The following is a 17656-nucleotide window of genomic DNA, read 5'->3' as shown; positions in this document are numbered from 1 at the left end:
AGGCAGCAGAGAGGCAGGGCAGGTGGGGGCAGCAGCACTGAGGGGCAGAGAGGCAGGACAGGTGGGGGCAGTAGCACTGAGGGGCGAGGCAGCAGAGAGGTGGGGGCAGCAGCACTGAAGGGCGGAGCAGCAGGACAGGTGGGGCAGCAGCACTGAGGGGCGGGGCAGAAGAGAGGCAGGGCAGATGGGGCAGCAGCACTGAGGGGCAGAGCAGCAGAGAGGTAGCACAGGTGGAGGCAGCAGCACTGAGGGGCGAGGCAGAAGAGAGGCAGGGCAGATGGGGCAGTAGCACTGAGGGGCAGGTGGGGCAGTAGAGAGGCAAGACAGGTGGGGGCAGCAGCACTGAGGGGTGGGGCAGCAGAGAGGCAAGGGCACTGAGGGGCGGGGCAGAAGAGGCAGCAGCACTGAGGGGTGGGGCAGTAGAGAGGCAAGGCATTGAGGGGCGGGGCAGCAGAGGCAAGACAGGTGGGGGCAGCAGCACTTAGGGGCGGGGCAGAAGAGGCAGGGCAGGTGGGGGCAGCAGCACTGTGGGGCGGGGCAGAAGAGAGACAGGGCAGATGGGGACAGCAGCACTGAGGGGTGGGGCAGCAGAGAGGCAGAGCAGGTGGGAGCAGTAGCACTGAGGGGCGGGGCAGGAGGCAGGGCAGGTGGGGGCAGCAGCACTGAGGGGCAGGGCAGCAGAGAGGCAGGGCAGGTGGGGGTGGCAGATGGGGGCAGCACTGAGGGGCAGGTCAGCAGAGCAGGTGGAAGCAGCAGCACTGAGGGGCAGGGCAGGTGGGGGCAGCACTGAAGAGCAGGGCTGGTGGGGCAGCACCCAGGAGTAGGGCAGCAGAGAGGCAGGGCTGGTGGGGGCAGCAGTACTGAGGGACATGCAGGTGGGGGCAGCAGCACTGAGGGGCAGGGAAGCAGAGAGGCAGGACAGGTGGTGGCAGCAGCACTGAGGGGCGGGGCAGCAGAGAGGCAGGGCAGGTGGGGGAAGCAGCACTGAGGGGTGGGGCAGAAGAAAGGCAAACCAGGTGGGAACAGCAGCACCGAGGGGCGGGGCAGCAGAGAGGCAGGGCAGGTGGGGGCAGCACTGAGGGGCAGGGCAGCAGAGAGACAGGGCAGGTGGGGGAAGGGCAGCAGAGAGGCAGGGCATGTGGGGGCAGCAGAGTTGGAGCAGCAGCACTGAGGGGCGGAGCAGCAGAGAAGCAAGACAGGTGGGGGCAGCAGCACTGAGGGGGGGGGGGGGGGGGGGGGCAAAAGAGAGGCAGGACAGGTGGGAGCAGCAGCACTGAGGGGCGGGGCAGCAGAGAGACAGGGCAGGTGGGGGCAGCAGCACTGAGGGGCTGGGCAGCAGAGAGGCAGGACAGGTGGGGCAGCAGCACTGAGGGGTGGGGCAAGAGAGAGGCAGGACAGGTGGGAACGGCAGCACTGATAGGCAGGGCAGCAGAGAGGCAGGGCAGGTGGGGACAGCACTGAGGGGCAGGGCAGGTGGGTGCAGCACTGAGGGGCAGGGCAGGTGGGGGCAGCAGAGAGGCAGGGCAGCACTGAGGGGCACAGCAGCAGAGAGGCAGGGCAGGTGGGGGAAGGGCAGCAGAGGCAGGGCATGTGGAGCAGCAGCACTGAGGGACAGGGCAGCAGAGAAGCAGGACAGGTGGGGCAGCACTGAGGGGCAGGGCAGGTGGGTGCAGACTGCAGAGCAGTAGGTGGGGCAGCACTGAGGGGCAGGTGGGTGCAGAGCAGCAGAGAGGCAGGGTAGGTGGGGCAGCACTGAGGGGCAGTGCAGGGTAACAGAGAGGCAGGGCAGGCAGGTGGGGGCAGCAGAGAGACAAGGCAGGTGAGGGCAGCACTCAGGGGCAGGGCAGCAGAGAGACTGGGCAGGGCAGGTACACGTTCGGTGATGCCTATCGCTTCTTACACCACGGCAGTCAGCTGACCGGTTTGGTCGCTGGTTGCCATAACAATAAACCAGGCTAGGCCCAGGAACGGGTCACTTCCGCTGACGTCACCAGGGACACGTGGATCCAAGATGGCGGCCGCTGCGGTAAGTGCCCGGCCGGGAGGGTGTTCAAGGGGTCTGGGTGGGTGAAAGGTGACCCGGGAGAAGCCGGAGAGGGGGGACAACTCGGGGAGTGATATAAGGAGAAGCTAGGGCTAGCTAGGCGGAACCGGAAGTCGGCGTGATAGGCGTTTGACACCCGGAAGTGCAGTGTGTGACACCCCTTTCTTTGAAATCAGAGGGGAGCCCCTTGCGAGCAGAATGACCCCCTAAAGAGCAAACTATATTACTGCACCTGTTAACTCCGGAGTGCTGCCCTTTTCCCACCTCCACCCTGGGGTATCACGTTCTCTTCACCCTCATCATACTGGGGTATTACTTCCTGTTTACTCCCACCCTGGGGAGCTGACCCCTTCTCACCCTAGGGTGTTACTTCCTTTTTACTCCCACCCTGGGGTGCTGACCCGTTCCCACCCTAACCCAGGGGTGTTACTTCCTGTTTACTCCCACCCTGGGGTGCTGACACCTTGCCACCCTGGGGAGTTACGTCTTTCTCACCCCATCCTTGGGAGCTGACTGCCTTCTCACCCTGGGGTGTCACTTCCTGTTTATATCCATCCTTGGATGCTGCCCACTTTATACCCCCCACTTGGGAGTGTTGTTTCCTGTTCACCTTCACCCTTGTTTGCTTCCCCCTCCCACCCTGGGGTACTGCACCATCCTTCACTGTTGCATGAGGACCCAAAAAGGAGTGACCCCTGACCCCAGTATTGTCACAATGAAATACTGTGTAATTTGTTCCTCCCCATTTGTTACATGAATGAGTGGCCACTGAAGTTCAGGATGGGCACCCTGGGTGCTATTTGCTTCTGACTACTCGGCTGTTATGGAGCTTTAGATTGTTCCTCAATTCAATGACTTGATTATGCTTTTGTTACATTCCCATTTCATTCACTTTGTAGATATGCTCCGTAAGATACTACATTTTTGTCTTTATGTAGATAGAATTAATACAAATTATATGTAGCCTGTAATGGCGGCAATCCAATGCACTTCCTGACAATTTCCAGTACTGTATTCACAGGCACTCAAAATCCACCTGTGGCTGTATGGTGTGCTGCATATCCTTCTGTATCTTAAAAAAAGATTTTGTTATTTGAGGTTTGTTTTTAAGAATTTTATACACACCAGGGCGCCTTTCACTCATATTGTGTTTTTGTTACTGAAGCTGTTCAGTTACAGCTCTACTGTAACAAAATATAAAAAATACTACACCGAAATGCTCCAAAAAACGCTAGGCATGGTTAAAAAATTGCTCTGAAAATCAGCTTCAAAAACCCCTAGCGTTTGTGGATCCACTAGCGGTTTCTGGTGTGCACTGGCCCTTTGTGCATGTGATTGAATCACTGATTTGTGAGATAGTTTTCCCATGAAAATTAATGGGAATCGGTGGTAATCTTAATTGATAAATAACTTCATTTACCAAACTAGTGAATTGGCCATCAAATGTTTTACTCAGTCATTATTTAGACGTATACAGTCCATTTGTACATTGAAATATAAGGATAATCAAATCATTTTAAAATCATATGGGGGATGGGGTCTTCTGGGCTGTGTACCCAGGCATTCTTTTGCATTTTTTGTCTGCAGCGTACTGCACAGGCGCAGAACTACTGCGTATAACGTAGATTTGATTGACAGCAGTGCTTGCGCAAGAGCACTAGATGAGGTCGGCCTCTACATTGGCGGAAACCCTGGGAAACCCTGGCTGTGAGCAGAGATGCAGCGTGGGGCATGTCAGCTTTAAAAAGACACTGAAGCGAGAATAATTCTCGCTTCAGAGCTCATAGTGCCCCTGCTAAAACGCTGCTATCCCGCGGCTAAACGGGGGTCCCTTCACCCCCAACCCCCCCCCCCCCCCCCTGCAAAATCAACGACCAAATTGGTCATAAATTTTGCTCTTCCTCAGGCAGGGCTAACGGCTGCAGCCCTGCCTCTTAGCACGTCTATCAGACGCGCATCGCCGCCTCTCCCCCGCCCCTCTCAGTGAAGGAAGACTGAGAAGGGCGGGGGAGAGGCGGAGGTACGCGGCTGATAGACGCGCGGGAGGCAGGGCTGCGGCGGTTAGCCCTGCCCCAATGCGGAAGAGATTCCGCGATGTACGGAGGGGATTTGGGGGTGAAGGGACCCCCGTTAAGCCGCGGGATAGCGGCGTTTTAGCAGGGGCACACATGCCCCTGCTAACTATGAGGTCTGAAGCAAGATTTATTCTCGCGTCAGACTCTTTAAAGAGAATCTGTACTGTCCGATTTGTACAATAGAAAACATACCAAATCGAGTCACTTTGATCTCCTGGATACCTCTTTGCTGTTTCTGCCGCTCCCTCATGTTGCAGTATACTACAGGTTTTTACTACATGGTGAATTATCTGCACTCCAGTCTCGGATTCTGGAATTCTCACAGTTTCTCAGCATGTGACAGGCAACTGCCTTACCCCCTCAGCCTCACAAACTGCATCACTATCTGTGAGTAGTGCTGCTCATCAGGATTCCGGATATCCGTGTAACCCGGATATCCGAACTTTTTTCCACTATCCGATTTGGATTCTGGATTTAAAAAAAAAATCCGGATAGCTATTTGCGGATATTTGGGCGGATATCCGGATCTGAAATACTGTAGCTAAGGAGATGACGTCCTGGAGCCAAACGGAGGGCTCCCAGCAGAAGCCCTAGCAACCAATCACAGAGGGGAAACCTGGCCAGCCCCACCTGACCTCATTGAGCCAATCAGAGGGCTCCCAGCCTAAGCCCTGGCAACCAATCACAGAAAGGAACACTGGCCAGCCCCCCTGTATAATGAGGGCTGCCATGATGAGACATATCGTCTTAGCTTGCTGAATGCTCACTGAGAGACATGCTCCAGTGCTGGTGGACTAGCAAGGGGGCTGTCCACAGTTATAAACCTAAAGCTGTTCAGGGATTAACCCCTTCACTACTATCACTACACTATTGTCAAATCATTAATTAGCTGGATTGATGTCATAGTGTGACAGTGTGTGCTCCAGTGCTGCTGGGCCTAGCAAGGCCTGTACACAGTGATAAACCAAAAGCTGTTCAGTGGTTATTCCCTTCACTATCACTACACTATTGTTAAATCATTAGTTAGCTTGATGTCATTTGTGTGACAGTCATAATGTGTGCTGTGCACAGACCAGGCCATCTGCTGCCTGCTGGCCAGCTATTAGCCTTAAGTATAGGTTAGGGATTAGGGGATAGGGTTACTGTGTTATTGTGTAGTTGGTACTGTAGTACTGCAGTCAGTGCTAGTAGTTGTTAGAGTAGTAGTACTACTGTGTTAGCTTTCTACAGAACTGCTGTGCTGTGAGCAGTGCCTGTGTGACAGTTAGTGTGCACTAGTGTATTCTCCTCATCTGTCTGTCACTCTGCACGTGGCACTTGGCATATGGCACTTGCCAAGTGTCACGTGGCAAGTGCCAATTGCCACGTGCCATGTCCGGCATGCTCCTGGCACACATTACACCTGCTGCATTGCCCTGTTCCTGCTGCCAGTGCAGCTCCCACCACCAGGCCACGGTGCCACAGTCCACTGATACCACCTATATTTAACCCAAAAAACAATTGCTGTGTAATATTTTGGAGGTGTCTTGGCTGAAAACTGCCATGTCCATGTTGTGCGGTTGGACTTTGGACACAATGTGGGCTGCACGACTGCTGTCTGGAACCTAGGCCTAATGTTAATTGACAACCAATTTTTTTTATTTTTTTTTGGGGGGGGGGGGGCGGAAATTTTAAGTCCCCACATCATCACCGGCCACTTCCGGTGTTCTATCCGGATATCCGAATTTGCCCGGATATCCCGGATACTAGGGTCGGATATCCGGATCCGAATTGGAACCGGATTTTGTAAAGAGGGTATCCGAGCAGCACTGTCTGTGAGGAGTAAACAAAGCACACAGAGCCTGCAGGGGGCGTGCATAACTTGTATTCATTACAACAGAGACAGCCCATTCTTTCCTGGGTCGACCACAAAGCTTTGCAAAGAAGAGAAGATTAGATGTATTACAGAGACAGTGCAACTAGAAAAAGGCTGCAGTAATCCAGACCACATTAGAACGGGTATGGGAACTTATAGGATAGAAAAAATAAGGCTGAGAATTTTGTTACAGTCTCTTTAAAGAGGAACTCCAGTGAAAATAATGCAGTAAAAGTGCTTCATTTTTTACCATATTTATGTATAAATGATTTAGACAGTGTTTGCTCATTGTAAAATCTTTCCTCTCCCCGATTTACATTCTGACATTTATTACATGGTGACATTTTTACTGTGGGCAGGTTATGTAGCTGCTCCTAGCTGTTTTGGCTGTTAGAGACAGCTGTAAACCGCTAATTTCTGTCTGTGAACATTGTTACATCGTGGCAGTTTGCCCAGAGTACCGCGGTCCCAGAGCTTCTTGTGGGAGGGGTTTCAGCACAAAATCAGTCATACAGTGCCCCCTGAAGGTCGGTTTGTGAAAAGCATATTTCCCATGTCAAAGGGGGTATCAGCTACTGATTGGGATAAAGTTCAATTCTTGGTTGGAGTTTCTCTTTAAAGGGAACCTAAACTGAGAAGAATATGGATTTTTCCTTTTAAAATAATACCAGTTGCCTGACTCTCCTGCTGATCCTGTGTCTCTGATACTTTTAGCCACAGCCCCTGAACAAGCATGCAGATCAGGTGCTCTGACTGAAGTTAGACTGGATTAGCTGCATGCTAGTTTCAGGTGTGTGATTCAGCCACTACTACAGCCAAAGAGATCAGCAGGACTGACAGGCAACTGGTATTTTTAAAAGGGAAACATCCATATCCCTCTCAGTTTAGGTTCCCTTTAAAGGGATACTGTAGGGGGGTCGGGGGAAAATGAGTTGAAGTTACCCGGGATTTCTAATGGCCCCCCACAGACATCCTGTGCCCGCGCAGCCACTCACCGATGCTCCGGCCCCGCCTCCAGTTCACTTCTGGAATTTCTGACTTTAAAGTCAGAAAACCACTGCGCCTGCATTGCCGTGTTCTCGCTCCCGCTGATGGCACCAGGAGCATACTGCGCAGACCAAAGACCATACTGGGCTTGTGCAATACTCTCCTGGTGACATCAGCGGGAGCGAGGATGCAGCTGCGCAGGCGCAGTGGTTTTCAGACTTTAAAGTCTGAAATTCCAGAAGTGAACCGGAGGCGGGGCCGGAGCATCGGTGAGTGGCTCCGTGGGTACAGGATGTCTGCGGGGGGCCATTAGAAGCCCTGGGTAAGTTCAACTCATTTTCCCCCGACCCCCCCCCCTACAGTATCCCTTTAAGGCTCTTTTAAGGGGCTGGAGGAAGCCCCGGGTAAATATATCACACAGCAGCAAAATTTGGTTTATGCTTCCTTTTAAAGTAGCAATAGATGTTGCACCTATATAGCTGTCTGTTCCAACATCTTCTAAGCAAACAGTATTGAAGTCTGATAAAGGCTGCATTGCCGAAAGCTTAGTGTATAAATGGTATTATCCTGATTCAAAACATCTTGGTATTGTTTAAAAGGAAATAAATATGGCAGCCTCCATATAACTCTCACTTCAGTTGTCCTTTAAGCCTGGGGCACACTAGAGTACTATTTTGAGCGATTTTGGAGTTTTGAAAATCTTTTTAAAAATGCTTTGCTAATGCAAGTATATGGAGATGAGCCCACTAGAGCAATTGCGATTCTGAAAATGACAATCGCAGGACATGCAGAATTTTGTAAGCGTTTGGGCTCCAATATCTAGTATATGAGTTGCCTTAATCGCCAGAAAACGCAGCACAAATCACCAGCAAAATGCTGACACAAAACGCTTTGCGATTTCTAGTGTGCCTCTGGCTTTAACCTGCTTTTAAAGGGAACCCGAGGTGAGCGGGATATGGAGGCGGACATGTTTATTTCCTTTTAAATTTTGCACATTGCCTGGCTCTCATGCTAATCCTCTACCTCTCTAATACTTTAAACTAGAGACCCTGAACAAGCATTCAGATCGGATGTCTATGACAAATCTGACAAGATTAGCTGCATGCTTGTTTTAGACCCCACTGACCAGAAAGACCAGCAGGGCTGCCAGGCAACTGGTATTGTTTAAAAGGAAATAAATATGTCAGCCTCCATAGTCTCACACCTCATATTACTTTTAGTTTCAAGAGTTTTTATTAAAACATTTAGTTGGTTACAAAGTCGCTTTTCAAAAGCCCTTAATGAAGGGCGTACCATAACATAAACAGCATAGAAGAATAGTAACATATACTACTCAAAACGAGAGTAGAAAAATGTCAGAAAAACAGTAGTGGTTGTTTACAAACAGTCAAGTGATTTAAACTTGCTATCCGGGTGAGTATAGAGAACAATCAATGAAACACATATTGTTATTCAGAAAGAAAGGGCACAGGAGCGAAGACCCAGCGTATGGGAACAAGAAAGCCAGGGTTGCCATGTTCTGGTGAAGGCATCAGTGGTATCGTTGACTATAGCTAAAGTTCGGAGATTAGCATATCGGTTATAATGTGATCGGTAAGATCTATTGCTAGTGTTGGTTGTTTCCATTGACGTGCAATGTGAACTCTGGCGGCCTTGGCTATATGTTGTGAGAGTCTATGTTGGGGATAATTCCATCCAAGGGGTTTGTCTCCCAGGAGTAGGAGTAAAGGGTCTGGGGAGAGAGACTTTTCTAGAACCGTGCTCAAAATAGAAGTAACTTGATCCCAATATCTTTTTACAATGGGGCAGAACCACCAGATATGATCGATGGTTCCAGGCATGCCGCAACCTCTGAAGCATAGGTGGGAGTTGGACTGTGATATTGCATGCATTTTAATTGGGGTTACATAAGTTCTATGCAGTATTTTGTAGTTGGTTTCAATGTGAGAAAAATAGCTGCTGCCTTTTGTAAGTGTTAAGCAACATTTGGACCAATGCTTGGGGGTTCGAGTAGTGCCCAAGTCCTTTTCCCATTGTAGCATTGTACGAGTTTTTGCGAATTCTAGCGATTGAGAGAGCAGAGAATAGATATGAGATAAGGCCTCCTTCCAAAGCAGGGGTCTCAAACTCAATTTACCTGGGGGCCGCAGGAGGCAAAGTCAGGATGAGGCTGGGCCGCATAAGGGATTTCACAAAAAAGTCAATCGGCAGCTCCCGCCCCAAACCCCGGCAACCAACCCCCCCCCCTCCCCCCCCTTGCATTAATTTTTAATTAAAAATCAAATTTACACGTAAGTGAACTATTTTCCCTATTTTACCTTATAGTTTGCTTCAGTGCTCCCATTACAAGTAATCCGCCGTGTCCCCGCCGCAAAACGAGGGCTGCAGGGCTGCAGAGCCCCCAAATCGCCCGGGGGGCAATCCGCTGGCATTTCCTGGAAGGGGCAGAGCTTTCAGCTTCAGCTCTGCCCCTCCTGACGTCAATCGCGGCGCATCGCTGCCTCTCCCCACCCCTCTCTGTGAAGGAAGAGTGAGAGGGGCGGGCAGAGGCGGCGATGTGCCGCGATTGACGTCAGGAGGGGCAGAGCTGAAGCTGAAAGCTCTGCCCCTTCCAGGAAATGCCGGCGGATTATGCCCCCCCAACCCCCCCCCCCCCCCCCCCGGGCGATTTGGGTGCTCTGCAGCCCTCGTTTAGCGGCGGGAATGCGGCAGATTACTTTGGAGCACTGAAGCGAACTATAAGGAAGCTTTTGCCGGCACGGGCCACAAAATATTGTATCGTGGGCCGCGAGTTTGAGACCCCTGTTCTAAAGGTTGTAAGGCACACCAGGCTACACCTCAGATTACTTTTGAGGCCCCTTTCACACTTCCCACATCCCTTTCACATTACACGGTGTGTCGGGTGCCGTCGTGACAGCGCAAGAGTATCCGTGCAATGTCCGCGTCTTAACTGGAAGTGAGGCATATTTTCATTAGAAAGTATGCCTGACTGTAGGGTTGTACCGCAGTGGTACTGTGTGACCTTTTGGGATCATTGTGGTGCAATCCTATCCTAACAATGGCACCCCAATAGAGATTTCACCTGTGGTAGGTGCCTAAAGGAAAACCGAGTTGAAAATAAACTGACTAGAGATAAACCATTGTATCATACTCATAAAAATGACTTTTAGAATCCCACAGTTTTATTTTCTGTGTATCTGCTAAGAAAAAAGTATGCTCAGCTTTGTATTGTCTCATATGACGTTTTTCAGTATCCCAAAAGCTAATACTCGATCTCTGAACTATTGACCCTTTTTTTGTCTGGCCCCTGCACTGTGAAGCTGTTCTCTGCTTGGAAAGACTTTTATAGCAGTAATTCTTTATCAGTGAGGTAGGCTATAGGTCCCAATAGGAGAGAAACTGTCACTTGCATACCTGAATGTTAACTCTTTCAGGCAGTCATTTGTATGCTTGGCACACTTTACGTGTTTGGTTGCATTGCAATGGGAATGCATTATTGTAACATGCTTGTGCTTCAGTCATATTGCCTTGGAATAAACTTCATTGTATACAAGCCTTTGCTGAGGCCTCTGCGCCTAGCCTTTGTTGTGCTTGTCAGATCTGGTGCTGTCCAGAGACGGATCTGTAATGGCCAGATCCTGGAAACTGCACCTTCATCTGCCAGGTGGTCTTTCCTTTTTAAACAATGCACATTGCCTGACTGTCTTGCTGATCCACTGCCTCCTTAAATTGATACTGAAGCGAAAAAAACCTCATGATATAATGAGTAATAATGAATTGGTTGTGTAGTACAGATAATATATAGAACATTAGTAGCAAAGAGAATAGTGTCATATTTTTATTTTCAGGTATATAGCTTTTTTTAATAACATTGCATCTTTCTCTAATACTTGCAGTTCCCACAATACACTCAGTATTTCATATGATTTCACAAAGCAGGCTAGTAACCATTTTAAACTTTCTTCTCTGCAGAAAAACCGTAAACAAAGAAGAAACAATGAGACAGTTGAGATATGTGCTTCAAAAGACAGTGCTGTCCGTGACTCTGATAAAGTCACAGAGCTCACAGAAGCTCTTTTGCATAGATAAATTAAGTTTCTTAAAGAGGAAGTGTCGCGGAATTCTTAAAAAATTTGAAACACTTAGAAATAAGTACATTTTTCCCAGAGTAAAATGAGCCATAAATTACTTCTCTCCTATGTTGCTGTCACTTATAGTAGGTAGTAGAAATCTGACGTTACAGACAGGTTTTGGGCTAGTCCATCTCTCCATAGGGGGTTCTCAGCATGGCCTTTTTTCTTTATAAAGAGATTCCCTAAAAAAAGATTTACATAAAGATGCTGGCCAGCCTCCCTGCTCGCTGCACACTATTTTTGGCAGTTGGATGGAGCAACTGCCATTCACTAAGTGCTTTTAACCCCCTTGCCGTTCCAATTCTGTCGGCAAGGGGGCAGCGCAGCACTTTTTTTTTTTTTTTTTTTTTTTTTTTAAATCATGTAGCGAGCCCAGGGCTCGCTACATGATAGTCGCTGACAAGCGGCATCCCCCTACCCACTCCGATCGCCTTCGGCGATCAGAGTAAGCAGGAAATCCCGTTCAGAACGGGATTTCCTGCCGGGCTTTGCGACCGGGCGGGATGACGTCGGGACGTCAGAGGGAATCCCGATCCACCCCTCAGCGCTGCCTGGCACTGATTGGCCAGGCTGCGCAAGGGGTCTGGAGGGGGGGGGGCGGCGCGGCGGGTAGCGGCAAATCGGCAGTGAGCGGAAAATGCACGCAGCTAGCAAAGTGCTAGCTGCGTGCAGTAAAAAAAAAAAAAAAATTAAATCGGCCCAGCGGGGCTGGAGAAATCCTTCTGCGCAGGTTACCCCGAGCTGAGCTCAGGATAACCGGCAAGAAGGTTAAAAATAAAGAAAACCCTGAGAACCCCCTTATGACAAGATGGGCTATTCCAAAATCGGTTGGAAATGTAATTTCTACTACGGTACTTACTGTAAGTGACAGCAACCAAGGAGAAAAGTCATTTATGGCTCATTTTAATCCTGGGAGAAAGGTGCATCTTATTTGTATGTGTTTTACATCTTACGATTTTCGCGACAGTTCCTCTTTAAGGGCCTGTTTCCACTACACGCAGATTGGATGCAGAAAAACTGACTCAAATTAATTCCTATGGGAAAATATGCATCAGAAAAATCGCGTTTAGTGGAAACAGGCCCATAGACATTCATTGGAGTCAGTTTTCCTGCATCCAATCCGGCCCTTAGGGCCCTTTTACACTTAACCCCCTTGACGTTCTGATTCTTTCCGAATTTTAGGGTCTAAAAGCAGTGCAATTTTTTGCACCTTTTCAGACACTAAAACCTGGAGATCTGCAGCGGCCCAGCAATCACTCACCTCCCTGAATCCAGCGCTGCAGTTAAGCTCCTTCGGGTGGCGCTGCAACTCTAAAGTGAAATTGCCGGCTGTCGTCATGACGACAGCCGGCGATCTCACCAGCAGGAAGCAGAGCCCCGGAGGAGAGTAAGAAGAATGCCAGCCGACGTCGGGTTCCCCGGGAGGTATGTAGAAACTCTCCCGCTGCGCACATTGCTCTGCATTCAGCCTCCGGCGGCTACCCCGAGCAGAGGTCGGGATCACCGCTCTTAGCTGCGGTTTTCCACCCCGACCCTAGCTCGGGATAACTGCCAAGGAGGTTAATCAGTTGCTCTCAGTTAAAACGGAAAGAAAACTGATTTTCAAAGTAATGCCCATGTTTTCTTATTGCACCTTTTACACTTAACGCTTTTTAACTGAGCGGTTTTTCACAATGCACTGCTATGAATAAAACGCGTACTAACGCACACCAGCTGATTAAGGCCTCGTTCACATCTGAGGAGCGCAGATGGCCATGCGGTCCGAACGCAGTGCATCCGATCGCACGCCATCTGCGCTGCTGCGCTGCTGATCCCATCCATTGACAGTGATAGGATCAGCTCTGTGCTTCCGGGCAAAATGCAGGCAGCAGTACGCAAGCGCTTCCCAGCGCATCGTACTGCTGTGCAGCGCAGTAGATGTTAACGGTAGAAGGGCAGTCTATGCCCTTCTACCGTTCCTGCATTTCAGCACATCATACGTGCTTCTATATCCGCACGGAAGCGCGTATGATGTGAACGAGGCCTAAGTGTAAAAGGGCCCTAACTCTTCCTGTACTGGAAACAACATGACTCCTATCTGTGCTAAGACTGTTTTATTTCGTAGCAGTGCTACACATACAATTTATTATCACATATTTTCACGTCACATTCCCTTTAGTACTGCGCATAGGATGCAACAATTAAGGTAACATGAAAATCTATTGACTTCCTTGATACCGTTCACAATAGTTAAAGAATTCCAGAACGTTACACCTCCAGGAACATGTAATCACGCAAAGCAAGTGATTTCCCGTCGGGTGAATTAGAACTGGCGTCACTGATATGCGTCAAAGTGCAACTTCCCGTCATGCCGTGTGCCATAACGCATGCATGAAAACAGGTTCATATTCGCTTTTGCTAGTAGGAAAGGGCCCTAATACTTTTAGCTATAGACCCTGAACAAGCATGCAGATCAGGTGCTCTGACTGGATATACTGCATGCTTGTTTCAGGTGTGTGGTTCAGACGCTACTGATGCATGATGCCAGGCAACTGGTATTGTTTAAAAGAAAATAAATATAGCTGCCTCCATGTCCCTCACCTCGAGTTTTTAAAGCGACACTTCTGCTTATGAATTCTTTCTTTGTGGCAATACAGCTAAATCCAGGCAGAGCAGAGAGACTGGTGTTATCAGTTGTGGAAAATAGAAGTCCAGCATGCTTTCTCTGCACAGTTTATACTCCCCTATCCTGATTGAGTAGCACAGTGACATAGTATGTAGCAGTTTTGCCTTGCCTTGCCCAACAAAGCTCCCCAGTTAAAAATCTGGAACTGGACACTTATCTGCAAAACGTTACGTTCTCCCTGTGGATACTCTGGTTTACTCCCACATCCCAAAAACATAAATATGAATTGCCTCCCTCCAAAAAAGTCCTTATGCCTGGTACACACCATGCAATTTCCCGTTGAATCGATCATTTCTGACAGGTCTATTCTGGTTTTCAATCGGAAACCTGATCTGACCAAAATTGATTCGACTTGTTGATCTGACGGGAAATTGCATGGCGTGTACCAGGCATTAGACTGCAATCTGAGCATAAGGGCCCGTTTCCACATTACATTCGCATACTTCCAAACAGCTGCGAATTATAACGCGGTTTCGCTTAAAAATTCGCATACAAACGCGTATGAATTTGCACTTGCATGCAAATTCGTTTTAACGTTTTCCGCAACGGAATCGCACCGCACTAGTTGAAACGGGCCCTAAGACCATGACTGACTTTGTTATGCCTGGTACACACGATGCAATTTTCCCTCAGATTGACGGTTGAATCAATTATTTCCGACAGGTCGGAGCTGATTTTTCCGACCACTTCTATGCAAAATTTATCCGAAAAACAATCCAAAATCAGATCGTACCTGTTGGAAATAATAGATTGGACTGTCAATCTGATGGAAAGTTGCACTGAGTGCACCAGGCATAAGGGATTAGGTTGTGAGCTCCTCTGATGGACAGTTAGTGATATCACTATGTACACTATGTAAAAGCATTGCAGAGGATGTTAAAACACTAATAATAATAATACAATAATACTGTAATTTGCCATGGGCCCATTTGAAGTTTTTTTTTGCTTGCTTTTTTGTTTTATTTACTTATCTACTTTTTAGTTCTTAGAGTAATAAACACATAAGACAGATGTTTTCTCTTGAAGTGCTTATTCAGCCCCCTTGTCTTTTGGGAATGTTGCACTCCTGGTGATTTCTCCCAGATATCTCACTGTGGCCATTAACGATACAATGACATGGATGGATGTTTGTCTCCAATCATCGTTGTGATCGATCGGAAACGATCAGGCGTGCCCACTAAGGGCCAAGAACTCCAGGGCTGTGGAGTCGGAGCAATTTTAGGCATCTGGAGTTTTATAAACTGAGGAGTCGGATGATTTTTGCACCGACTCCACAGCCCTGAAAAACACACTAGCTGATCTGATCATATTGACAGGATCGATCCTAAAAACGAATCCACTCCATTCATCTGATCAAATTGGTTAGCATGTTTTTTTGCCATTAGTGGGCATGGCCGATTATTTCCAATTCTACGCAATGATGATTGGAAATAATAGATCATCCGCGGGATTGTACCACTAATGGCTACCTATAGCAAAATAAAGGTGAAGAGTGGACCATGAACTTACTCTACCCAATTCTCATCTCATGCAACTTTTCCCAATAAATTGTGCGCACAAACTACTGGTATTGGAGCTTGATCTCTTTACGCTTGTTACATTCTATAAGAGGATGGGTATATCAGGCAAAGACTGCCATACATGCACACATGGCCATCCAGTGTGGCAAAATGATCTCCAAACTGAATCTGATCAGACAGAGATCAGTTCCTACCACACACAGCAATAGACCGCACTGTTCGATCTGCCGCCACTTGTGCCTTGCTCCCAGTCAACAGTGATTTTCCTCCCTGCGCAATTCATAGTTTCAATCAATTTTTATCAATGATCAAACACGTACATCCATTTTCCTGCAGAATCAATCAAATCTGCCAGGAATTGAATAATGGAAAATGGATGTGTGTGTTTAGCGATGCTTAACTGGGACCTGAACGCCGAACTTCCTCTCTGCTCTAAAACATAAGCAACAGCATAATAACCTGCAAAGAAAAACATATTTCTGTTACAGCTGAGTTACTTCCTGCTTTCATGGCAGTACAGAAATGGTTAACATCCTTCGTTTGCATATTAGCTGTGTCTGCTGAGGACTGCGGAGTTTCTGTTCTGACACAGCTGGGAGCGCAAATTACGCTTGTGATTACTTACAGATGAGGGAAAATTAGACGGGCTCTTTCCTCTTAAAACACACAGGGTACATTTCTCTCTGTTTTCCTTGTCCTGTGCAAGAGTTCAGTTCCAATTTTAAGTATGAAAGCTGTTGACTGTATATATTCTAACAAAAGTCTGAATGAGTCTTTATACTGTATGCAGTGTATTGAGTTTCCCTGCCGTTGAGATAGTAATGTTGGCTTATGAATTGATTTTCATGGTTCTTTTGGCTTTCGTACAGTAAGACCGGTCCTCTATGGCTGAGTGACTCCTTCTGTGTTTTTCCTGTAGGTGACGTGTACCTGGCTGCTCCTTACACTCTGCCTCCTTCATGGAAGCAGCGGCTTCTATGTACCCGGCGTGGCTCCCATAAATTTCCGGCAGGACGCCCCTGTGGACATTAAGGTGAGACGACGGTCGCACAGTCATCGCTGGAGCGTGAGAATTACGACTTCTTACTGACCTTTTGTTTTATTTCTCCGTCAGGCTGTGAAACTGACCAGCTCCCGGACTCAGCTGCCCTACGAATATTACTCCCTCCCCTTCTGCCGGCCGGAGACCATCACCTACAAGGCTGAGAACCTGGGTAAGGAGAAATCTGGGCATAGTAGAGGCCATGGCAGATCTAGAAACTCCTCCTCCTGGTTTACACAAATCACTTTCATGCAGCCATGCAATTATGGGTGTTGCTCATTTGGCTCTACCCTTGCATATACCACCTGTTTTTTTAAAGAGAACCTGTATAAAAAAAAGTGCCCCTAGGAGGTACTCACCTCGGGAGGGGGAAGCCTTAGGGTCCCAATGAGGCTTCCCACTCCCCTGTAGCAGCAGGCAGTCCAGCGCTGGCTCCGCCGAAGTGTCCCAGAATCCTCCCTCGACAAGCCTGACAAGCGCTGATTTATGTACCTTACCTGGCTCCTGCGGGGGCGCTGTAGCGGCTTTCCTGACGGAGATAGGCAGAAATAGCTGATCTCTGTCGGGTCCGCTCTACTGCGCAGGTGCAGTAGAGCAGCCCAACAGCGATTGGCTATTTCTCTGAGGCACAGAGCCGATACTGCGCTGGAGCCGGGAAGGTAAATATTTACATCCTCGCTGTTCCCGGAGCTTTATCTCCGCCGCCGTGGGACCGAGGAGGACGGAGGAAGCCTCAATAGGACCCGGAGGCTTCCCCCACCCGAGGTGAGTACCCTCCAGGGGACGTTTTTCTTGATACAGGTTTTCTTTAAACCGGGGTTGTCGGCCATAAAATCAAATTCCATTTACCCAATGCTCTGTGTTTATTATGCAGACTGCAACCTGACCCTGCATTGCAAGCATTGAAATATAATCCTAAATGTTTCTGCTGTAATAAATCTTATCTAAGTCGGCCTGGCTCTATTTGGTACATTGCCAAGGAGAGGGAAGCTTGTTATCTCCTCCCGCATCTCTGCTCCTCACTGATTGGCTGAGGGCAGTTCATTGTGACACGAGAAGTTGCAGAAATACAATCTATGCTGTGCTCACATGTGTTTATAAAGCAAGCTAGATATGACAGTGCGGTTTCTAGTAGAAAAAAAAAGAGTAAGGGAGGAAATGACATCAGGACTGACTTCAGTCAGAAGCATCAAAGATGGTTAATGCCTGGAACAGCATTCTCTTTATTTACAATATACTTTTCACTGAAATAAAAATGTGGATAGTACATTACATACGTTATGTAAGTAGAACAAGTATTTATCTATTTGTATATGTGTGTTTTTTTCTTTTTCT

General features: G+C 48.4%; 1 protein-coding gene across 2 annotated transcripts in view; it reads left to right on the top strand.

Annotated features, from left to right (window-relative positions):
* Window positions 1–1888: 1888 nt before the first annotated feature.
* Window positions 1889–17656, top strand: part of TM9SF4 (transmembrane 9 superfamily member 4) — a 56853-nt gene continuing 41085 nt past the window's right edge. For both annotated transcript variants that reach the window (XR_011025288.1, XM_068263362.1), the window contains exons 1-3: window positions 1889–2026; window positions 16199–16312; window positions 16394–16493. Coding sequence is in view for 1 of the 2 variants with exons in the window: in XM_068263362.1 (XP_068119463.1) it covers window positions 2012–2026; window positions 16199–16312; window positions 16394–16493 (229 nt within the window). In the remaining variant the exon portion in view is untranslated. The remainder of the gene's footprint in view (window positions 2027–16198; window positions 16313–16393; window positions 16494–17656) is intronic.

Source organism: Hyperolius riggenbachi, chromosome 12 (assembly GCF_040937935.1).
Source record: "Hyperolius riggenbachi isolate aHypRig1 chromosome 12, aHypRig1.pri, whole genome shotgun sequence".
NCBI lineage: Eukaryota > Metazoa > Chordata > Amphibia > Anura > Hyperoliidae > Hyperolius > Hyperolius riggenbachi.
Note: the sequence above shows the minus strand (reverse complement) of the source record. Positions and strands in the feature narration are given on the sequence as shown.